The 25150-nt window shown below is 38.8% G+C and overlaps 1 protein-coding gene across 9 annotated transcripts in view; it reads right to left on the bottom strand.

Annotated features, from left to right (window-relative positions):
- The window catches only part of plxnc1 (plexin C1), a 72610-nt gene extending 47675 nt beyond the window's left edge, over nt 1–24935 (bottom strand). The window contains exons 1-13 of one of the 9 annotated variants that reach the window (XM_049474280.1): nt 23845–24935; nt 23581–23709; nt 23174–23308; nt 22648–22748; nt 22081–22186; nt 21845–21995; nt 21549–21642; nt 19061–19154; nt 18912–18947; nt 18550–18680; nt 18268–18447; nt 17758–17851; nt 17452–17631 (exon numbers count right to left, since the gene is read on the bottom strand). In XM_049474280.1, the coding sequence (XP_049330237.1) occupies nt 17452–17631; nt 17758–17851; nt 18268–18447; nt 18550–18680; nt 18912–18947; nt 19061–19154; nt 21549–21642; nt 21845–21995; nt 22081–22186; nt 22648–22748; nt 23174–23308; nt 23581–23709; nt 23845–24777 (2364 nt within the window). In that variant the 5' untranslated portion in view covers nt 24778–24935. The remainder of the gene's footprint in view (nt 1–17451; nt 17632–17757; nt 17852–18267; nt 18448–18549; nt 18681–18911; nt 18948–19060; nt 19155–21548; nt 21643–21844; nt 21996–22080; nt 22187–22647; nt 22749–23173; nt 23309–23580; nt 23710–23844) is intronic. The other 8 variants (XM_049474282.1, XM_049474284.1, XM_049474281.1 and 5 more) reach the window with 8 other exon arrangements.
- Nucleotides 24936–25150: the final 215 nt, after the last annotated feature.

The raw sequence follows: 25150 nt of genomic DNA, 5'->3' as shown, positions 1-25150 counted from the left end.
CGTTCTATCTACCGAGAGATTTCTCCTCCGTGCTGATCGCTGCTGTTTACATCCCTCCGACCTCCAACAAAAGCGTGAGGAGTGAAGCACTGAATGAACTGTACCAGTACATCAGTGAGCAGCAGACAGCACACCCAGATGCTTTTCTCATTCTGGCTGGAGATTTCAACCATGCAGACCCAAAGAGTGTGTTTTCTGGACTTTTTCAACACATAGACTTTCCAACCAGGGGAAACAACACTTTGGACCAGGTCTTTACTACAAAAAGAGGGGCTTACAGAGCCTCCCCCCTCCCCCACCTCGGAGCGTCTGACCACCTCACCATTATGCTAATGCCAGCTTACAGACCACTGGTTAAAGTCTCCAAACCAGTTCTGAAGCAGGTACGAGTGTGGCCAGAGGGTTCCTCAGAGGCACTTCAGGACTGTTTCAGCACAACAGACTGGAACATGTTTAGAGAGGCTGCCACCCACAACAACTCCACGGACATTCAGGAGTACACAGAAACTGTCTGCCTACATCACCAAGTGCATTGATGATGTAACCGACCTCAAGACCATCACTGTTCGGGCTAATCAGAAGCCATGGCTGACAGGAGAGGTCCACAAGCTCCTGAAGGCTAGAAATGCAGCCTTCACAGCTGGAGACCAGGCAGGCCTGAGGACAGCCAGGGCCAACCTGTCCCGCGGCATCAGGAAAGCTAAGAGGCAGTACTCCAAGAAGATATCCCAACGCTTCAGCGACAGCAGAGACACACGGAACCTGTGGCAAGGGATTCAGTCTATCACAGGCTACAAACCCCATCCACAGACCTGCAACAGCGACACATCTCTGCTGAACGACCTGAATGGATTCTTCGCAAGGTTCGAGCCACTCAACAACACACCCGCCCAGAAATCCATCCCTCCTCCTGGTGACCAGGTGCTAACGCTCTCCCAAGACAGTGTGAGGAGAGCATTCAGCAGGATCAATGCTCGAAAATCTCCTGGACCTGACAACATTCCTGGTCGTGTGCTGAAGGACTGTGCCTGGGAACTCGCAGAGGTTTATACGGACATCTACAACACCTCTCTGAGTCAGGCGGTGGTTCCCACATGCTTCAAAGCCACCACCATCATCCCTGTCCCTAAGAAGGCATCGCCATCCTGTCTCAACGACTATCGTCCGGTTGCACTCACCCCCATCCTCATGAAGTGCTTCGAACGACTAGTCATGCACCATATCAAGTCTTCACTCCCCTCCTCCCTGGACCCCTACCAGTTTGCATATCGGTCAAATCGCTCGACCGATGATGCCATCTCCACTGTTCTCCACTCAGCCCTCACACACCTGGACAAGAAAGACACCTACGTCAGAATGCTGTTTGTTGACTTCAGTTCAGCATTCAACACAATCATCCCCCAACAGCTCATACACAAACTGGACAGTCTGGGGCTGAGCACTTCCCTGTGCAACTGGCTGTTGGACTTCCTGACTGGTAGACCACAGGCAGTGCGGGTTGGCAGCAACACATCCAGCATCACCACACTGAACACAGGGGCTCCCCAAGGATGTGTACTGAGCCCCCTCCTGTTCACTCTGCTGACCCACGACTGCACACCAGAACACACCTCCAACCTCTTCGTCAAGTTTGCGGATGACACGCTGGTGGTGGGTCTCATCAGCAACAACGATGAGTCACACTACAGGAGCGAGGTGAGCCGCCTGGCCTCCTGGTGCAAACACAACAATCTCTCTCTGAACACAGAGAAGACTAAGGAGATTGTTGTGGACTTCAGGAGAACTCACACACTGCACACTCCTCTGTCCATCAACGGAACTGCTGTGGAGAGGGTGAGCAGCACCAAGTTCCTGGGTGTGCACGTCACAGAGGACCTCTCCTGGAGCACCAACTCAGCATCACTGGCCAGGAAGGCAAACCAGCGTCTCTACTTTCTCCGCAAGCTGAGAAGAGCTGGAGCCCCCACCCCCATCATGACCACTTTCTACAGAGGGGCCATCGAGAGCATCCTGACCAGCTGTTTCACCGTGTGGTACGGGGCCTGCACAGCATCCTGCCGCAGGACCCTCCAGCGCATCGTGAGAGCAGCTGAGAAGATCGTTGGCACCTCTCTCCCCTCCCTTCAGGACCTGTACAGCTCCCGCCTCACGCGGAAAGCCCTCCGTCTGGCAGGAGATCCCTCCCACCCACTACACAGCTTCTTCAGCCTGCTGCCATCAGGGAGAAGACTGCGGAGTCTCGGGTCTAGGACCAGCAGACTGCGAGACAGCCCCATCCATCAGGCTGTGAGGATGCTGAACTCTCTTCCCGCACTACCCCCCATCCCAATCCTGCCCACAGCACACACACTCTCATCATCCTGACCCCACATCCTCCCACCAACACAGTACTGTAACTCTGCACTAGAACACACACAGTACTGTAACTTTTGTAAAAGGACCTGCACTACACACCCAATACCTGCACTACTGTTACGCTGCACTGTCATACACACTTTAATTCCCCAAGAACTGGGAACTTTAAGAACTTTACCAGCCTTAAGCTATATACAACATTGCACTACTATTATACGGGTTCTATTTATATTGTCACTTGATCTTAATCACCATTAATATTGCACTATTATCTTCTGTCTCACAAATGTCTATTGTGTTTTTGTTGTATTGTACATATAGTGTCTCCCACTCATTTAGATTTAGATTATATATTTATTTCTTTTTATTTCTATTTATATATCTATTTCACCCCCACCACTACTGCACCTTGTTCTGTCTCATGTATGTCTGTGTCCCTGCTGCTGTATTGTACACATAGTGTCTCCCCTTTTTCTTTATTTTTCTTTATTATCCATTATCTGTACTTGCTGTAAAATTGGGAAAGAGAGTAACGTAATTTCAATTCTATGTATGTCCTGTACATATGCAGCATTGACAATAAAACTACTTGACTTGACTTGACTTATACCCCAAATGACGTGAAACCTGCTGATGAGGCGTTGCTAACGATTAGCTCATGTTAATATGCATAATTTCACGTGTTAGTACTCAAGTTTCACGTGTCTGACCGGACCACTAGTGTCTGACCTTGACTGTGTTCTTCCAGAATGGAACATCGTGGCACTATCTGTGTGTGTGTGCATCACCCCCTGCTTTGAAGCAGCGGTTTTTAGGGAGGCACTCACTCACCCAAAGGCCGCTTTGATCTAAGAGCCTCTTCTGTAGCAATTTAGCCCCGTACCAGTCGAAATCACACAGAGTGTACCAGCCGATGATTGATGGCCGTTAGTTAGGGTCATGCAGTAAACGAAATGCTTCAAGCATGAGCTATGCAATAGTCACACAATAGATTTCATATGTTATATGTTAATGTGTTAGTAACGTGGTTAGTCCGCCATACAATAAATGCTATGTGTTAGTAAATGCCTTATGTATCATGTGGGTTAATTTGTCATAATAGATGTGTTAGTCACATGCCTGATCAAACAATGTTTATCTATATGTGTAAATAATATATATTGTGAGTATTGGTTAATCTTCTATATAAATGCGTGTAAAATACACTGTGAGTAATAAAAATGATCAAATACAATGTGAGTATTGGTTAATGCATATAAAATACAAGGTTTCACACAATGATTATGTAATTATAGATACTAAGATAAGTAATCATAATTGATGATATTTGTCAATACACCCAAGGTAAAATAAACAGTATCTTTTCAGTAGCTAATAGGGCCATTTTGCTATATTTCAAGAGTTTCTTGGTTTATTAGCTCTTAAATATTTGGCCAGGTACTGTATCAGTATTTATATTATTTGAAGGATTTAAATAACAGGAGTGTTAGTAATCATAAAATGTAAGGAAACGTAAATGTTTATAAGATATACAGTGATAAACTAAAAAACACTTTAAAAAAAAAAACACCCCAACAGCTGAATATTCAAGGAACGGACACGGAGGTGGTGGTAGAGAGAAGGATGGCGGCTAAATTTATACTCCACGAAGAACACTCTTGATCACTGGATAGCTCAACTTACCAATCATGCAATCATTCAATCAATAAACCTTTTTTTTTCTCTCGGGAATACATCATTTCCAGTGTAGCCGAGCATTTACAATTTAAAAGAAAATAGAAAGTAAGAAAATAGAATTAATAAGAATAAATGAGAAAAAAATTATTTATATATATATATATATATATATATATATATATATATATATATATATATATACAATATATAATACATATATAATATATACATTTATTATATATATAATAAATGCCAGGCTGCTTTGCCCCTGTTTGTGCAAATAAATGATTTTTAAGACCACCAGAGACAAAATTATGAAAATATGAAAATTGCAAAAAGCACACAACAATGTTAAATTCAAAGGATTTACAGTAAGATTTGAATGCCTTTTTTAGGGCAAATAAATGACAAGACTTGATAAGACATCCGCAAACCGTGAATAGGTGTCTATACACAGGAACGTCGCTATAGCCCCGTTTTAGGGATGTTTTGATTGTTTTTACAGAAGTGTCTCTCTAATATGTTAAAAATGTTCAAATCTTAAAGTATACTACAATTAAAGAATTTTAGTAACGAAATCAATCTCCCCACGCAGCGCGAAAGATCTGATCCACTTTGTCTCGGAGCCGCGTCAAGAAAAATGCATACACGCACGCAAAATTAAACAGCGCTTTTTTAAGCTAATGATCCAGGCTCTCCAGCATTTAGACTGGAGTGAGTTAGGCTAGCTGTGGTGCTGTTGGTCAGTTTGTGTGTTTTTATTAAATAAAGTGTATTGTACTGCCTGTATGTGTATCAGCTAATTGATGTTACAGAATAATAGAATATGATGAGATAAGTTGACACTCATAATGTGCGTGGGGCTTGCCAATGAGTCAGTAAGGGTTCGATCCTCAAACGGCAACTGGCAACAGGAAGTGACACCCACTGGCACCTGCCATTCAACTGTGGCAACAGGAAGTGACACCTACTGGCACCTGCCTTTGAGGAGTGGCACTCGCCACGAACGCTACTGGCCAGCGGCGCTCGCTAGCGGCATCTGCCATTCAGAAACGGATACATGCCGCTTAGCAAAGACACTTGCCACAGCTCCTGTGGCTTTGCACACAGCCATACGTTTGGGCATATTAATTTGAGGACTTTCAGGAATGTGTCGTTCACAGCTTAGTTGGTAGTTGGATTTATTATTTTTTAACGAGCAGATTATGCGTTTGTTTTGGACTTCCATGGACAATGGGCTATTTTGGACGTGTTTGTGGTAACTTGATTTAATAGAGCAATTGTGGTAAAGGTAATTTAAATGCTTATTAAAAACAGGAGAAAGTCGGGCTTGTGTCCATGTTTTATTTATTTTTTGGTTCGCGGGCAAAGATCCGATTTTTTATGTGCACGTATTATTTGGATATTGAATAGATTTTCCAAAGTAAAGAGCCAGATTAATAATTTAATGAAGGTTTCTAAGCGACTGAAGTAAATATAATATAATAATAAATATAAATATAATAAATATGTAACTTGTAAGTCTATAGGCTTGTTCGACTTAACCCGGCGCTGCGCAGTCCGATCGCCGCCTGGCTCGGTATGGTGCATGCTGGTTAATTTTTTTGTCCGACTTGCGTCTGCGCCTTCATCACGTGACGATGACTTCCGGCGTTATAGTCCCGCGAGTGAAATCTGCCTGCAGCCGTCTGACCCAGGCGCTGCAGTTGCTTCCCACCAACTGCGGGAGCCTAGAGCCGCCCTGATGACGACAGAGCTTAATCCCTATTGGTTAGAAGATCCACCGACACCTATCACGTGTGAATCTTTTTATTTTAAAATATATATCTCCTCTAAAACCCCTTAAAAAACACAGTATTTACACAGTCATATCTAGTAGCAAGACAGTTCATTTTCATGCAGTATTCAAAAATATTTATTTGTTCATAATCTGCATTTTATATCATAATAAAGCTCAACTGCTATCATTTTTACTGTTTTATAAAGCGCCCTGAACTGCTCTTATTAATTATCTTTAAACCTACATAACTATTATACTGAGATCCACTTTTCTTTTCTTCTATTGTTTTTGTGTTGTGAAATGCGCTAAACAATTAAAGCTGTGTAAATGAGCATGATGTATTTATTTCCAAGAACAAAGGACAGAAAAGCTGGTCTGCAAATAAAAATTTAATCCCATTATTAATTTAGTGCTACACAATACATCTGTAACATGACAGTATGTTTTGTGAATATTTATAACAAGTTTTTATCTCAATTTAATAACACTCATGTTATCTCTGTTTCACTTTTGCGATTTTATTCACACCAGAAGTAAACAAATAGCGCATTCTTCGCGAGATCCTGTGTTGTTCACGTGGGCTGCAGGTGGAGACTGTCCGACCTGACTTCTCCGCTCCTCCACCCCGCCCACCTGCACGCGGCTGCTCTCGCTGACCAGCAAGGCGAGGCGCAGCCGCATCTCGAACAAGCCTATTACTTGTTTCCTTATGGAAATAGAAAAATTACCGGATCTGCTGAAGCATAAAAAATAATATTAATAATATTATGCTTAAACAACAACAAAACAATAATATTCAGTAAATTAAGAGTAATTTACATCTTATAATAATAATAATAATAATAATAATAATAATAATAATATATAATTATAATATATAATTTTATATAATATAATATATATATAATATATTATAATTATACTGTATAATTATAATATTTTAATAAGAATAAAAATAAGAATCAGCTTCCTAATATAATTTGTAACTAATTTAATAAATTAATAAATTCATTTATTGAAACCCTGATGTTTTTGCAACAATAGGGTTCTTCATGTGTGATATATTGACAAGGTGATGTGATTTCTGTCTGGATAAAAAAAAAAGTGGGGAGCTGCACAGCATTTTGCTTTCACCTAAACCTAGAGTTTATTTTTACATTGATACAGCATAAATATTAGACTAATAAAAGGCATGAGCACCAGCGGGAATGTCTATAGATGGTATATTGTTAATTGTGTCTAAAAAACGGTGTCTGAAGAGCTCAGGAGCTCGGATCTGCAGTGAATTGCTTTAGACTGAGTCTCTCTGTAAGAGCATTGGCTGAACAGACTTTAAATGTATTGGCTTTCAAAACTGGAAGGTGGAGCTCATTATCTTATTATTAAACGCCGCTTTTTACACGGCTTTTTACGGCGTCAAGAGAGACACTAAAACGCCGCTTTTTACGCCGTCTCATTGCACTGAGACGGCGCTCTGTACGACGCGCCAAAAGGGTCGAAAAACGCCGTGGGAAACGGCGTCTTCTGTGCTTTTAGCGGCGTTTTTATCGCCGTCATGAAATCATATGGCGTATATTACGGCGTCTTGAAATCATACGGCGTATATCACGGAGTATTTTACGCCGTTCTTTTCGATAAAAGGCGTCTGGTCCAGGCGTTTTTTGGGCCTTTTGGCGTTCCATAGATTTCACTCGCGGGACTATAACGCCGGAAGTCATCGTCACGTGATGAAGGCGCAGACGCAAGTCGGACAAAAAAACTAACCAGCATGCACCATACCGAGCCAGGCAGCGATCGGACTGCGCAGCGCCGGGTTAAGTCGAACAAGCCTATTAAAATAAATCTGTCTGATATCACAGGTCAATTCCATATAGTCCTGATAGTACACTACTTGTATTTGTCACCCACTTAATATCAGAACATTTTGATGTGTCATTTCAAAATAAAAGCCATTTAAATTATAACAATCTTTTATTTTACCACAAGGTTTAGACTGTTATTAAAAGAAATCTGTCTGATATCACAGGTCAATTCCATATAGTCCTGATAGTACACTACTTGTATGTGTCACTGACGTGATAACAGAACATTTTGATGTGTCATTTCAAAATAAAGGCCTTTTAAATTGTAACATTTATGTAATTTTACACAATGTTTAGACTGTTATTTAAAAATATGTCTGATATCACAGGTCAATTTCATATAGTCCTGATAGTACACTACTTGTATGTGTCACTCGTAATAACAGAACATTTTGATGTGTCATTTCAAAATAAGGGCCCTTTAAATTGTAACATTTATGTAATTTTACACAATGTTTAGACTATTATAAAAAAAAATCTGTCTGATATCACAGGTCAATTCCATATAGTCCTGATAGTACACCACTTGTATGTTTCACTCACTTAATATCAGAACATTTTGATGTGTCATTTTAAAATAAAGGCCCTTTAAATTGTAACATTTATGTAATTTTACACAATGTTTAGACTGTTATTAAAAAAAATCTGTCTGATATCACAGGTCAATTTCATCCACCGACACCTATCACGTGTGAATCTTTTTATTTTAAAATATATATCTCCTCTAAAACCCCTTAAAAAACACAGTATTTACACTGTCATATCTAGTAGCAAGACAGTTCATTTTCATGCAGTATTCAAAAATATTTATTTGTTCATAATCTGCATTTTATATCATAATAAAGCTCAACTGCTATCATTTTTACTGTTTTATAAAGCGCCCTGAACTGCTCTTATTAATTATCTTTAAACCTACATAACTATTATACTAAGATCCACTTTTCTTTTCTTCTATTGTTTTTGTGTTGTGAAATGCGCTAAACAATTAAAGCTGTGTAAATGAGCATGATGTATTTATTTCCAAGAACAAAGGACAGAAAAGCTGGTCTGCAAATAAAAATTTAATCCCATTATTAATTTAGTGCTACACAATACATCTGTAACATGACAGTATGTTTTGTGAATATTTATAACAAGTTTTTATCTCAATTTAATAACACTCATGTTATCTCTGTTTCACTTTTGCGATTTTATTCACACCAGAAGTAAACAAATAGCGCATTCTTCGCGAGATCCTGTGTTGTTCACGTGGGCTGCAGGTGGAGACTGTCCGACCTGACTTCTCCGCTCCTCCACCCCGCCCACCTGCACGCGGCTGCTCTCGCTGACCAGCAAGGCGAGGCGCAGCCGCATCTCGAACAAGCCTATTATAATGCCCTGTTATTAAGTGAGTGACACATACAAGTATTATTATTAGTATTATTATTAGTAGTAGTAGTAGTATTAAAATAACATAATTGTTATAATTTACAGGGCTTATATTTTGTGTACTACCAGGACTACATGAAATTGACATGTGATATCAGACATAACATGTGATATCATGTGGATTCATTTTAATACCACTCCACAGCATAATAGGCTTGTTCGAGATGCGGCTGCGCCTCGCCTTGCTGGTCAGCGAGAGCAGCCGCGTGCAGGTGGGCGGGGTGGAGGAGCGGAGAAGTCAGGTCGGACAGTCTCCACCTGCAGCCCACGTGAACAACACAGGATCTCGCGATGAATGCGCTGTTTGTTTAGTTCTGGTGTGAATAAAATCGCAAAAGTGAAACAGAGATAACATGAGTGTTATTAAATTGAGATTAAAACTTGTTATAAATATTCACAAAACATACTGTCATGTTACAGATGTATTGTGTAGCACTAAATTAATAATGGGAATAAATTTTTATTTGCAGACCAGCTTTTCTGTCCTTTGTTCTTGGAAATAAATACATCATGCTCATTTACACAGCTTTAATTGTTTAGCGCATTTCACAACACAAAAACAATAGAAGAAAAGAAAAGTAGATCTCAGTATAATAGTTATGTAGGTTTAAAGATAATAAGAGCAGTTCAGGGCGCTTTATAAAACAGTAAAAATGATAGCAGTTGAGCTTTATTATGATATAAAATGCAGATTATGAACAAATAAATATTTTTGAATACTGCATGAAAATGAACTGTCTTGCTACTAGATATGACAGTGTAAATACTGTGTTTTTTAAGGGGTTTTAGAGGAGATATATATTTTAAAATAAAAAGATTCACACGTGATAGGTGTCGGTGGATCTTCTAACCAATAGGGATTAAGCTCTGTCGTCATCAGGGCGGCTCTAGGCTCCCGCAGTTGGTGGGAAGCAACTGCAGCGCCTGGGTCAGACGGCTGCAGGCAGATTTCACTCGCGGGACTATAACGCCGGAAGTCATCGTCACGTGATGAAGGCGCAGACGCAAGTCGGACAAAAAAACTAACCAGCATGCACCATACCGAGCCAGGCGGCGATCGGACTGCGCAGCGCCGGGTTAAGTCGAACAAGCCTAATGTCTTGATATTAAGAGGGGGACTTTTATTTTGAAATGTGTTCCTTCTCACGCTTGCCACAATGTTCAGTGTATGCGCGCTCTGAGAAACAGCGTGGGGGCTAGTTTGACCAAGCGTTTTGAAGTGGGGGCTGGCTTGACTGCAGTCGAAAAACGCAGGGGGAAACGGCGTTTTCTGTGCTTTTAGCGGCGTTTTTAACGCCATCGTGAAATTGTACGGCGTATATTACGGCGCCTTGAAATCATACGGCGTATATTACGGCGTAAAACCCACACAGAACGGCATATTTTACGCCATTCTTTTCGATAAAAGGCGTCTGGTCCAGGCGTTTTTTGGGCCTTTTGGCGTTCCATACTTTTCACTGCAACAAAGCTGCCAGAAGTCTTCAGCCAATCAGACGTGACAACAGAATTTGACCAATTAAATTCCTAATGCCGCTTGCTCTGCATTTTCATTGGTTAAAAAACCCTGTAACTTCTCCAAGATGAATGGTTCGGGTCAACGGCCTCAGGTAAAGTGATATATGTAATCATATTAGTTTATAAGATGTTCAGTGGAATAATTATATTGGTTTATATTATATATATTATGGTATTACGAATGTGAAACAGATCTAGAGACTAACTGTTACCTAAATAACATCCAATCAGCCGTGTCAGAATGCCGGTGTTCCAAGAGCTCTTTTGAGACTGGCCATCTAGCTCTGAGTTGATAATGCAATAGTAAAAACAATAAAAATCTAAATTAGAGTTTAGTAAGTAAACGTTGATTTTTAAATCATTTTAAACAAATATATTATATTTTATTATTTCACAGCAACATATTTCAGCTATTAATGTCAAATTTATATTTAAGTTTCATCGCGTTTTTTTACAACCAATGAGAATGCAGAGCAAGCAGCATTAGGAATTTAATTGGTCAAATTCTGTTGCCACGTCTGATTGGCTGGAGATGTTTGGCAGCGTTCTTGCGTTCTTGAGGGAACGCTCTGCGAGCACCCTCGGGGAAGTTGAGCGCAGGTGTTGAATCGTTGTTTGTAGTTCAATTGAGCATGCTGTTTCTAGGGGGGAAGTCAACATAAAATATTTGAACTCCTTAATTTTCGTTTTGCAAAGCTCTTTGGGATCACAGATCCCTACACTAAACCTCAAGAATATATTACCACCACAACATTTAACAAAAAATAAAACACTGGCTTCAATTAAAAAGATTAGTCAATTTATTAAAGATAAGGCACAAGACTGACAACCAACATTACTTTTCTCATATTGGCTGTGTGAGCAAAGATATATACAATCTTTAAATACAATATGATCGATGCATTATGGGTAAGCATGATAAGTCAACCTATCTGTTAGAATTTATCCATACATGATATCAATGAGCCTTGGTCCATACATTAAATACCTTCAAACAAAGACCAATGATAACTAGTACTTCGTCTGAAGCCTTCCGGTGCCTAGGAAAAGAGAACCTACACAGTTGATTAAGGTCAGATGCTACACAGAAAAATGGCTTACACATGCATATTAATGAAAGCTTCAATGTTTAAGTACTGCACAGCCCATTTGCATGATTACATTAGTAGATTCCATACATTAGATGGCTCCTTCACCCAGAGGCCCTCAAGAAATCTTCTCATAACAGGTTTCTTCTTCACAAATGATGGCGTAGACCTAAGTTACTAACTTAGTGACTGTAGAAAAATACCTTATAGTTTGCCTAACTACAGTTCTCCTTATAGGCTTCACTAACCAATCTGTCCAGGAAAATAATGTGGGCACCGCATCCTTCTTCAACTTTCGCATGCCATCCAGTGTCTTAAAGAAACACTCTTTGGTAAAGTGTTCTGAACTTACTTTTGTGTCCTCGTAAATCTGTAATATCAAATCAGACATTAAAATTAATTTTAACAAGAATGTTAAATACCAAATACAGTCCAGCAAACATGCAAGTGTACAATCTTGTAAGACCAGGCTAGCCACAGATAGGAACTAATTAACTAGGCAAGCAGGCTACTCTAAAGAGCTATGACACTTGTTTTGACAGTAAACTGAGAAAATAATCAGTTCAGGGTTAATCAAGTAGTCAGAGAACCGGGTTTAGCTAAATTGCTGTCTCTCTGCTAACGTCAATCTGGCTAGATTAGCTGGCTGGGTAATATTAATATGGCTACCCTTGGTGGTGACATACAGGTGCTGGTCAACGAATTAGAATAATTTGAAATAGTGCAATCATGAAATTCTTTGAATGCATTTTTTGTGCAGAAAGCAAATCAGGTGTTCACCGCACCTGTCCTACTCGTTAGACTAATCACAGAACTCGTTACCTGGAAAAAATTTGCTCAGCTGAGCTTTCCAAAAGGCCCATTTAGGCCATTTACCTGTGACACTGTTGTTTTATTGAATTAGAATAATGGAGAAACCGTTTCATTGAATTAGAATAAATGCTCAAATTTTTGTCCTGCAGCCACCAGAAACATCAGACAGTAACAGGCGCAGCACACAGGCATGTATGTGAACCGGCCAAAACGGGCACATGTAACCCCGCTGCTCGTTGAGCTCCATTGGCTACCAGTTGATTCTCGCATCAAATTCAAAGCTCTTACAATCGCCTACAAGTTGATGACAGAACAGCTCCTTCCTACCTGCACTCACTCCTGAAGGCTTACACCACCTCCCAGCCGCTGCGCTCCTCCAATGAACGTCGCCTCACTTTACCAAACACAATCTAAATAAAGCAATTCAGACTGTTCTCATACAGAGTTCCCCAATGGTGGAACAAACTACCTTCCACAACCAGATCAGGAGAATCTCTCTCTATCTTTAAGAAACTTCTGAAGACAGAACTCTTCAAAGAGCACTTACTCACTTAACACCTCTAACACACTAACTACTTCTAACCTCATTTCCTTCTTCCCCTACTTCACTCCTCTATCTCATTATTTCCCTTCGACCTCCTTTAGGCCCTATCTAAAAATGTTTTACCTTTAACTTCTTTTACTTTTGTACTTGACTATTGTAAGTCGCTTTGGACAAAAGCGTCTGCCAAATGTAATATAATGTAATGTAATGTAATGTAAATGAACAGATACAGTCACAAGGCAGCCGGTTGTCTACGTGAACGAATGGACAAACAGCAAGTATTTGTCTAGTATTCACCTGTTGATTGGTGCTGTGTCTGTGGGGTTGGAGCAGAGTGAGGGGAGACGGGAGATATGCAGAAGGGAAACATAGCTGCTTCGTTTTGGAATTTAATGTAAATGACACAATACATATTTAATAAGTTACTGTAATGTCAGCGAGAGGCGGTTAATACATTTATCACAGAGTTTAGCTGTGAGTTTAGTACAACTGTGGTTGAAAGGGTTAGCCTGAGCACTAAAATATACTCTCCTGGAGAACAGCAGCCCTGCATAAATTCCAGATGGTCATCCAGAGAAAAAAAATAGCCAATGCTTGTCACGAGCTAGTTAACGAGCTAGTCTACGAGCATAGTGTATTTTTTTCTGAATGGACCACTGGTTTAGCAGCTCACATTCATCACCTCACAGTACCCAGATATTGGCCAGGGGTGGGTTTACATGGTTAACTTGTACTTAAGATTGATTGTTAATTAAAGAGTGTTTCCCAAACCCATGCGTAACGAGAGTACTACATAAACTCGCTCACAAATTAAGGAGTAACCCGACTCAGACTTTATTCCAAAAGAACTTGTTTAAGGGGATTCTGCTTGCAGTTCAGCACCTTAAACACCAGGGACCGCCAATTATGGTATATTATATTATATTATATTATATTATATTATAATGCCAACTTTGTCTGTAGCTTGTAGACTAATTGGTCATATTTGAATTAACCAATCAAACCCATGAATAAATCATTAAAATCCAGATTAGCGATGGTAGAGCTCTTGACAATAATGCTTCAATGAATGCAATCAATGAGTTCCTGCAGATGATGCATTTTGTAACCAGGCTGTTACTGTGCCATACACACACCTCTATACAATTTCCACCTCTATGCAAATTTCAGTTCCAGGAATTTGCTTTTGGGAAAATTCCTGTAACTGTAGGTCCAGTGCACAGGATGCTTGTGGTTTCTTTAATCCCACCTAAATGTATTGTAAAGGGGACCCTGCGGTGAATGCGCAGGTAATATTTAAAGTGCTTCTAACCAACACTGAGGCCATTAATCTGGCCAAACTCTGGGGTGTGTCAACTAACTTGCAAATGTATATAGAGTATCAGTCAAAATTTGTACACGTCGCATTCAATGTCTTTCTTTATTTTTTTCTTATTTTTTTTCTACATTATAGATTAATATTAAAGACATGAAAATTATTAATTGATGCATATGTAATTATCTAATGAACCAAACATTGCATGACTTTCACAATACCCTGATCTAAACCTGATTTACTCCGATAGTGAATTTGCGATGAGCTGGAGCTTCACAGAGTGAAGAAAAAGCAGCAACTATTGTTCAGAACCTCCAGGAACCACTTCATGATGCTGAGAAAACTATTCCAGGTGACTCTCCCACATGAAAACACTGAGATTAAAATATCAAGAGGGTGCAGATCTGTCCTCAAACTAATTTTCTAAAGTATAAAAGATATGTTTGTTGGTTTAAAACTTTAAAACTTTTTGTTTAAAAATCAGTCTGTGTGTTCTGTGTGTATATATGTCTAAATTTGATATTACTTTTGTAATTTATGTTTCAGAATATGTATAATGTTATTAATTACGACACATTTGTATATTTTTTGGGCATAATAGTGAATAAATACTCCATATTTGGCAGTGTTGAATCGATGTGTGGCAGAACTGGCTCGATCTTTATGCGCGTCATGTGTTAGTTCGTTCGTCATTCACTAAGCTTGATCGTTTTCGGGAAACCCACCCACCCCCAGACTTCCTCTTGCAACTATTATGCTTGATACTTGGAAAAGAGGGAAGAAACGTAGTATGGCGTCAATATAGGGTCAAAGGTTTTGAAAACGAAAAGTGTAACCCATAAACAAGATATTTAAATTTGAAAACGAGAGGACTATTATTGATATCAAGAATTTTAAAATCATGTGTGTAAACAAAATATAAAATAGATAGTTTAATACACCCATCTCAGTTGGGTTCAGGTCAGGAGATTTTTGTTTACTATGTAATTCCATATGAAATATCACTTAATTGTTTGAACACTTTTATATTCAGCTATGAATCTTAATTTATTTTGATTCTGGTGTGATACAACAGAACACAAGTCCCAGTGTAAAAACTGCTTTGAAGCTCTCAGCCAGCATATCTCAGCCTCCCCAGTCTAATCTTCAAACCTCATCCCATGCCGATCCACCAAACATCCACCAAAACATATTGATTTAGAGAAAAAAATAAAAAATAAAAAAATAAAAATAACACACTATAGGACAAAACCTCTCCATAATCATCTCATCTACAATCTAGAGAATAAATTACATGAAGAAATAAAGAAAACCAATGAATGAAAGGTGTGTCCAAACTTGACTGGTAATGTGTATTTTCAGTATTTAAGGAGCATATTTAAGAACCTCTTGTAAGTGGACAGATGGATAGTATTTATGTTATATAATATCTGTACCAAATAGAAACAATCAAACAATTTCTCAAAAAAGTTGTGTGCTTTTAACAACCAAAAAAATATATAATCATGGCAGGCTTATTTCTAGAATCCCCTTGTCGATGCGTACCCCTCTATTTATTCATCTATAGTGACGGCCGTGGCGTGCATAGTGTCACAAGTGTTTTCTCTTTTACTGACCTTGTCTGATCTCGTTCATAAATCTGTCGTTGGCGCTTGCGAAGGATAAGCGCTCCAACTACACAAAGGAACAAACACACACACACAGTGATACAATCTGTTAACATACTGTATGTTAACTAAGAATCCAGTCATCTAACTAATGACTCATTACTCACCAAGGGAACCAAGAATAATCAAAATGATTAATGTGAGAAGTACATAGGGATAAACCAGGGCATTCTTCACCAGATTTGTTTTAAAGTCTCCAACCTCGACCTGAATAAAAAGAGAAATGGTCTGCAAAATTGCATTCTAATTTAAGTGTAAATCTGACAACGATCATATAGCATATCAGTTATACCTTGAGTAAATCCACACTGGTTACAGCTTCGATCCCTCCAAAAATCCTACAGATGACTGCAGTGGATTTAATATCTTGTATGTGACACACATGAGGCTTGCCCTTAAACAATCCGTGAACATTTATATCTTCAGTACTGATTTTCAGCTTGTCTTCAGTTTTCTGGTGGGGGGAAATGAAGAATGAAACAGAGGCAGTAAAGAGAAATACAGCAACAGAATACAATGACTTGCTGTTGCAGGGGTATAAGAGACAGCAGACACCGCAAATCTAATCTTAATATTACAGGAAACAAAACAAGTAATGTACCACTGGATTAAGCAAATTCAATACATTGATTTAACACAGTACACCTAGTCCACCCCAGCATTATCATACTGGATAATTATCATTAACTACTTCTCAATACACAAAGTACTGGTCCCTTCCAACGGACTTGCACTAAACACCCAATACCTGTGAAACTGTGAACTTTAAGAACTTTACGCACTCATTCACTTTACCAGCTTTAAGCTATATACCATGTACCATAGTTGCACTACTGTTATATACTATTTATTCTGTCATTCCTTCTCAATCACCATCAATATTGCACTATTGTCTTACGTCTTACGTATGTTTATTGTGTCTTGTTGTATTGTACATATAGTGTCTCCCACTCTTTTATATATATATATATATATATATATATATATATATATATATATATATATATATATATATATATATATTTCTCTTTTTTTTACTTATATTTATATATCTATTTCTCCCCCACCACCACTGCACCTTGTTTTTGTCTCATGTATGTCTATTTGTGTCCCTGCTGTATTGTACCCATAGTGTCTCCCATTCTCTTTTATTATGTCAATTATCTGTACTTGCTGTAAAATTGGGAAGAGGGTAACGTAATTTCAATTCTCTGTATGTCCTGTACATATGCAGTATTGACAATAAAACTACCTGACCTGACTTGACTTGACTCAAATCTTACAAGAGAAACCTAACTAAGAAAGATCACTATTCTTACTCATTACTGATACACAATTAACAATACACAGATGCTCTTAACATTCACAATGCGGGTACAATGGCTTACCCAGTAAACATTGCTTTACCTGTACGATGACCAGCAGGTCTTTCTCTACATTTGAGTAGGAGAAAGTGGTGAATTCTGGATCAGGATGGTAAATAAGTTTATCCGTACAGGATAAGTTAAAATTGCCCACTCTGAGAGACACACTGAAAGGCACATTCTCCTTGTATTTGCTCAGACTAGAAGTATGGAACCAAAATGTCTGGAAAAATTTAAAAGATAAACCACATTTTAATGGTCTGTATGGTTAATGATTCACATCCAGAAAGCTTGCTATTTACATATGCATGCAGTTATTGCAACATTAGAGATAAACACCTTTTCATACCTTGTTTGAGATGAGGGTAATCGCATCAGATGCAACATGAACTGTTTCCACATACGCCAAATTTTCCCCAATCACTTGGATCTTCCTTCGGCCACTAAACAAGAAATGTTAAACAGTTCATCAAATCCGGGAAAGGGCTGTAGTATGGACTAAAAGATGTAAATATCTTTGACCAATATAATAATATTTTTTAAGAAAAAGTAATATTAATATTTATTTAACTGTATTCTATATTTCATTAGGTTTAGTTAAAATTCTTCACTGACATAAATGAGTTATTAGCAGGAATCTAAAATAGTTTAGTTATGCTGGTAGGAGTTTCAGTTGTACTGAAAACAGCATTTGCTTGTTGAATGCGTCTTGTGTTTATAGTGTTTATGTGGCTTTTGTGTTTTAAATGTGCCCTCTGTATGTTTGCACTTGCACTTAGCCTTTTTTATATTTTAATCAGATCTTACCCAAGAAGCAGATTCTACCCAGAAGGGGTAAGTGTCTATTTTCATACTGTACCTGGCCCAGCTGACTGTAGGCTGCAGTCTAGTACAAGAGATCGTGGAGCCGTAGGTGATGGTGGCGCTACTGTGACACAGACCGTCTGCTGTCACCACACACACCTTCGCATTTCCTTTATTTCCTTTTGGAATATTAAACTTTAGAAGAGTATCACTGGAGCCATCCAGCACTTTAGTCCTGATAATGAAACAGCAGAAACACAGACAATGAAACACATCATGTATACAATCATGTGCTGTACATACACACTCACACTACTCACACTTTAGTGACACTCACTCTGTAACAGTGCACTCCATGAACCCCTGGAAGCGAATTTTCTCCACCATTCTCAGATTTTCACCTTTAATCACAGCATTGTTTCTCCCATGAAAAGATACAAGACTGGGCTCCAAAGAAGTGATCTTTGGCTTAAACAAACAATAAAGAAATGAGAAACTTGGTATTACCTCTATAAACCACCCTGTATATTACAGTACAATATATGATACATTAAACACAACAGAAGCTGGTGTCTAAAGCATTACTGTGATGCATAAACATCTTTTTCATCTGCATTTCCTATTTTAAACTGTCTACTTCCCCCATTACAGATCTTATTTCCACTAATACAGTGTGTGACAGTTCTGTAGGTCACTTACTGCATTCTCTCCAGAAGATAATCCTTGACATGCATCCTACAGAGGGGGAGATTGACAAATGGTGTAAATCAGTTCACATCATTACTGAATTTTATTTATTTGCTTAAAAAATTAAGATTAAGTCAACATTAAAAATTAAGTCAACAAACATTGAAGGTGGGATTGCTGACAGAGCCGGAAATCCAGTTGCACTTCTTATTACTGTTGGACCAATCACAGCCTGCAGAGACACACGCTACACACCTGCAAAAAGCATTGTTTAAGACTAATCCATTATGTCATATGTATATATATATATATATATATATATATATATATATATACACTACCGTTCAAAAGTTTGGGGTCACATTGAAACGTCCTTATTTTTGAAGGAAAAGCACTGTACTTTTCAATGAAGATAACTTTAAACTAGTCCTAACTTTAAACAAATACACTCTGTACATTGCTAATGTGGTAAATGACTATTCTAGCTGCAAATGTCTGGTTTTGGTGCAATATCTACATAGGTGTATAGAGGCCCATTTCCAGCAACTATCACTCCAGTGTTCTAATGGTACAATGTGTTTGCTCATTGGCTCAGAAGGCTAATTGATGATTAGAAAACTCTTGTGCAATCATGTTCACACACCTGAAAACAGTCTAGCTCATTACAGAAGCTACAAAACTGACCTTCCTTTGAGCAGATTGAGTTTCTGGAGCATCACATTTGTGGGGTCAATTAAACGCTCAAAATGGCCAGAAAAAGAGAACTTTCATCTGAAACTCGACAGTTTATTCTTGTTCTTAGAAATGAAGGCTATTCCATGCGAGAAATTGCTAAGAAATTGAAGATTTCCTACAACGGTGTGTACTACTCCCTTCAGAGGACAGCACAAACAGGCTCTAACCAGAGTAGAAAAAGAAGTGGGAGGCCGCGTTGCACAACTAAGCAAGAAGATAAGTACATTAGAGTCTCTAGTTTGAGAAACAGACGCCTCACAGGTCCCCAACTGGCATCTTCATTAAATAGTACCCGCAAAACACCAGTGTCAACATCTACAGTGAAGAGGCGGCTGCAGGATTTTGGGCTTCAGGACAGAGTGGCAAAGAAAAAGCCATATCTGAGACTGGCTAATAAAAGAAAAAGATTAAGATGGGCAAAAGAACACAGACATTGGACAGAGGAAGAATGGAAAAAAGTGTTGTGGATGGATGAATCCAAGTTTGAGGTGTTTGGATCACAAAGAAGAACGTTTGTGAGACGCAGAACAAATGAAAAGATGCTGGAAGAATGCCTGACGCCATCTGTTAAGCATGGTGGAGGTAATGTGATGGTCTGGGGTTGCTTTGGTGCTGGTAAGGTCGGAGATTTGTACAGGGTAAAAGGGATTCTGAATAAGGAAGGCTATCACTCCATTTTGCAACGCCATGCCATACCCAGTGGACAGCGCCTGATCGGAGCCAATTTCGTCCTACAACAGGACAATGACCCTAAACACACCTCCAAATTGTGCAAGAACTATTTACAGCAGAAGCAGGCAGCTGGTATTCTATTGGTAATGGAGTGGCCAGCGCAGTCACCAGATCTGAACCCCATTGAGCTGTTGTGGGAGCAGCTTGACCGTATGGTACGCCAGAAGTGCCCATCCAACCAATCCAACTTGTGGGAGCTGCTTCTAGAAGCGTGGGGTGCAATTTCTCCAGCTTACCTCAACAAATTAACAGCTAGAATGCCAAAGGTGTGCAATGCTGTAATTGCTGCAAATGGAGGATTCTTTGATGAAAGCAAAGTTTGATGTAAAAACAATGTTATTTCAAATACAAATCATTATTTCTAACCTTGTCAATGTCTTGACTCTATTTTCTATTCATTTCACAACGTATGGTGGTGAATAAGTGTGACTTTTCATGGAAAACACAAAATTGTTTGAGTGACCCCAAACTTTTGAACGGTAGTGTATATACAGTCATGTGAAAATGTTTGGGCACCCCTATTAATCTTAATCATTTTTAGTTCTAAATATTTGGGTGTTTGCAACATCCATTTCAGTTGGTATATCTAATAACTGATGGACACAGTAAAATTTCAGGATTGAAATTAGGTTTATTGTACTAACAGAAAATGTGCAATATGCATAAAACCAAAATCTGACCGGTGCAAAAGTATGGGCACCCTTATCATTTTATTGATTTGAATACTACTTTTTACTGACTTACTGAAACACAAAATTGGTTTGGTAACCTCATTGAGCTTTGAACTTCATAGCCATGAAGGTATGCAAAAGCACACCTCAGGCGACTCTGTTTGTGGCGTGCTTGCAGAAATGGATTTTTCCATTTTTCAGTTATTTTTAATATAAGATATGCTGTACGTGCATATAAATCTATTCATTTATTAATTAACTTAGTACTTAATAGCAATAAAAAAAATCTCTAAAAAAATGCTTGATATATGGTTATGTTTTTTTGTTGGAGGAGCTCAAATAACATTGATTTTATAGTAGTAACTAAAAAATAGGTATTGGAATTAAAACTCATAACAGGTTAATTATCAAGACAAAAATATAATGGCACTGAAACACTGCTTTAAACAATTAATCAATAGTTTATACAGATAACAAAGAGCACAGAACTAGTAATGTAAAAATATCTTACTGAGCAAATGGTGAATTTTCTGTAATATCTGGGCAGCTCCTCAGTTTCAGACTCTCAGTGAGTATCTGATTTCCAACAGTGACAGTAGCTGTAACTGAACAGACAGAAAACACTGCTATAATAACTGAACAAGGCTTATAGTTGAGTTAGCTTGTTTTGTGTTTTCCCCCCACATCTCTGTTTTAGTGTTGGTGATGCCAGTTTAAAACAGGTGAAAGGTGTAGCTACACATATCACACTACGTTGGACTCTCTATTTAGTTCCATAGGCTAGAGGGAGCATGCAAATAAACTTACCATTAGCAGGTAGACGCTCACTGGAGAAACTGCAGGAGCAGCTGGGGAAGACTGCAGTTGAGTGGCACAAATTCCTATCTCCTACCTTGAAGGTGCAGGTTAAGGTAGGATTATGTGTGCCTTTCACATTCAAATGGAGCTCTAAAGTGACCTTTTTGAGAGAAAGAATATTGATCAAGATATCAACACAAAATATTCTATAAATAAAACACCTTTTACCCGAAAAAATATTTTACCGTTGTGGATCTTTCTCTTGTGTGAAATGTGATCAGGTTTTTCTCAAAAGAGGCTTCAGGAATGGAGATCCAAGAAGAGTCTGAACACTCATCATTGGTGGAGCACCTAGAGTGAAAAATGATGGTTAAACATTATGGCTATATGGTGGGTCTTTAATGCACTGAGATATTTTATGATATAATTAATGTAAGATTAACACAATAGGCCATGTAGCTTGATTGACAGCATGAAAAAACTAATAATCATGTTAATCAACAGACTTATAAGAGCTATTCTTTCTGTACTATTCTTCATGTACTGTAAATAGCATTGAGTAGATCAGCTATGCAGTGGAACTATCGAGTAATTCACTATAAGTATAAAATTAATATTGATTTGTATTGATGAGTATTGATTTGTTTCTCCAAAAATGCAGCTTTACTGTACTTTTGGTAAATGTGATTTCACACATAAAGAATGCCTAAAATGCCTTTCAATAGTTCAGAACATGATAAAGTGTCTCTTGTAATAAATCAATCATTCAGTGTTAAATATAAGAGATGTGCAGGAATTGATGAGAAACTTACATGCTTGTAGTCACACACCACCCACACAAAGGGTCTTGTGAGGCCCTGCAGTCTCTTAAGGTTCTGTACACATCACACTGAGTCACTGCAACCCGCCTAATCTACAAACCACACACAAATACATCAATATATTTTACATTAATTAGATATGACATTAGTTAAAAAAAACTAAATCAATTTACTACATGAATCAATTTACTACATTTACTAAATAAATTAATTTACTACAATTGTTATTCTTACACGTTTAACAGTTACACATTACTTGTTAGTCATTATTACTTATTAACAATTACCAGCCATCCTATAGAGTTAATCTATAACAACAACTCTTAGATATTTATTAAAGCCAAATAACTCCAGTTCCACCATAGAATCCTTGCACTTTTACTGGTTCACTTGATACTGAATGCAAAATTTCTGGTCCTGAATTTTACAATCAGTGTTAGTCATTACACTAGATGGTAAATTGGCTAAATTACTGTACATAAGCTTGATTATTTACACCTCAGATATAAAAGCTCACTTGATTTCTTAAAGCTATGTAGATGTGTTTATGATCCACTTGGTCAAAGTGCATTCTGGGAAACACCATCCTATCGTCATCAGATCTATACAGCACTGTCACACAGCTAGATCTCAATTCCTTATCCAGCACCATCTGCAGAGAGAGAAAAATATTATGAAGAAAATGGCAACTAGTGAAAACATGAAATGAATATAGCAAACGGTTACCCAGCCAAAATAAAAAATACACATTTATTTGTGTTAAAAATGTGTTTTACAAGAAGTAAATAAGTACGACAAAAAGCGTCAGTTTAGAATGAAAGAAGTGACCTCAAAATCATGATATCATAAAGATACTGCCACACTGTGACGCATGCTTTGCTACCTTTATGTTTAAGCTAAGTGATAGTGGATTCAAAGACAGACCTTCATTAGTTGTCCATTTCTAGTTCCGATGTAAATCACAATCCAGGATTCTTTCTTCTCTGCTGCTACAGATGTCATTGAAGTGAGATTCAACACCACAGCACGAGGAGTCAAAACAGCATCTCCCTTCTTCAAAGACAAAAACATCATGGCGTAAAAGAAATGTCACATTTTTATCCATTTATTGCGATTCTGCACGTATGAATATATTATAATAGTTTAAATATTTTATATATATATATATTCGAGTAATTTGTTGCTGACCATAGCTCTGCACGCTGGTGAACAGGAGAATTGTGAAGGCACTTGGTTTGGGATCTGGCTAAAATTGTAAATCGCCAATACAGTGTTCTCTGGGTCTTCATGCGCAGTAAAAACTCCCACCCAGTAAAAAGGAGATCCAGAGGAGTTAACGCCGGAGGACGACAGGAGTCTCCGACGGGGTTTATCATCACAGCACTGTAACTCTGATCCTTGGAGAGATTTGATCATATCTGATTTACTGTTACTGTTTTCCATCTTTAACACTATCACTGCTGGAGCTGTTAAAGACTGAACATTCACCAGCAGGTACGAGTGAGAGGGAGAAGATGTCTGGAACCCGTCAACCCATTCAACATCACCCTCTGGAGAAATGCTGTGATCGGTTGATTCGGAATGTATTTTAGAGAAGATGCCTCCGTGCTGAGAGTGCAGAGTATTCCACAGAGTAAAAACTCCATTGTGGAGACACTTATGTTGAGGGTTCTGAATAACCGTGTCTTCCTTCTTTCTGGCAACCAGCATATATGTACCTGTTTCTGGCTCTCCTTGATTAAAATCTACTAGAAAAGCAACAGAAGATTCGTCCTCAAACGGTCCAGCTGACATGTCCTCCCAGTAGATACTTGTGGAAATATTGTTTAAATCGAGAACTTCACAGTAGCCACATTCAAAAGTTCCACAGGTGATCAGGGTCTTATTCGTCTGGAAAGGCAGTAAAATAGTAACTGTGTTTGGGTGTGTGAGGTTAGAGATTTCCCTGCGTTCCTCCACTATTAGATCGTGCTTCATCTGGATGATCTGAGAGTCGGTCACAACAAACACCTTCCCGTTTCCAACAACAAAGTTTCTGATATCTCCATTAAAGTTGTTCTCCGTTAACGAGTAAACTCCGACTTTAAAGAACAGAAGAATCAACGCTAAAACCGTCTTCATTCTGCCTGAATCCAGTCTCAAACACAGGGAGAGAGAGTCCGTCTGATCTGCATGTGGAGCTGAGAGGAGATGATCACAGTGTCATCCGTGCTGTCTGTGCTGAAAGTGGATGAAAGTCAGGACTTCCGTCAGTTGGGGTTGGATCTTTGCCTGACGGGAGACGGGCGGCAGTGGTGGGTCTGCGTGACGTCACCCGCCAGCCACTTTTTCATCGACCCGGCAGTGCCAGGCACGTACCCGGCAGTACTAAAAACTGACAGGGGGCTTGATATTGAGACCTTGCAGTGCTGAGATCATAGGGGGAGTATGATTTCGGCAGGCATAAAAATAATGCTGCCAAAATTATACTCCCCCCATTGGAAGCCCCCCTATT

The sequence above is a fragment of the Astyanax mexicanus genome, chromosome 2 (genome assembly GCF_023375975.1).
Source record: "Astyanax mexicanus isolate ESR-SI-001 chromosome 2, AstMex3_surface, whole genome shotgun sequence".
NCBI lineage: Eukaryota > Metazoa > Chordata > Actinopteri > Characiformes > Acestrorhamphidae > Astyanax > Astyanax mexicanus.
Note: the sequence above shows the minus strand (reverse complement) of the source record. Positions and strands in the feature narration are given on the sequence as shown.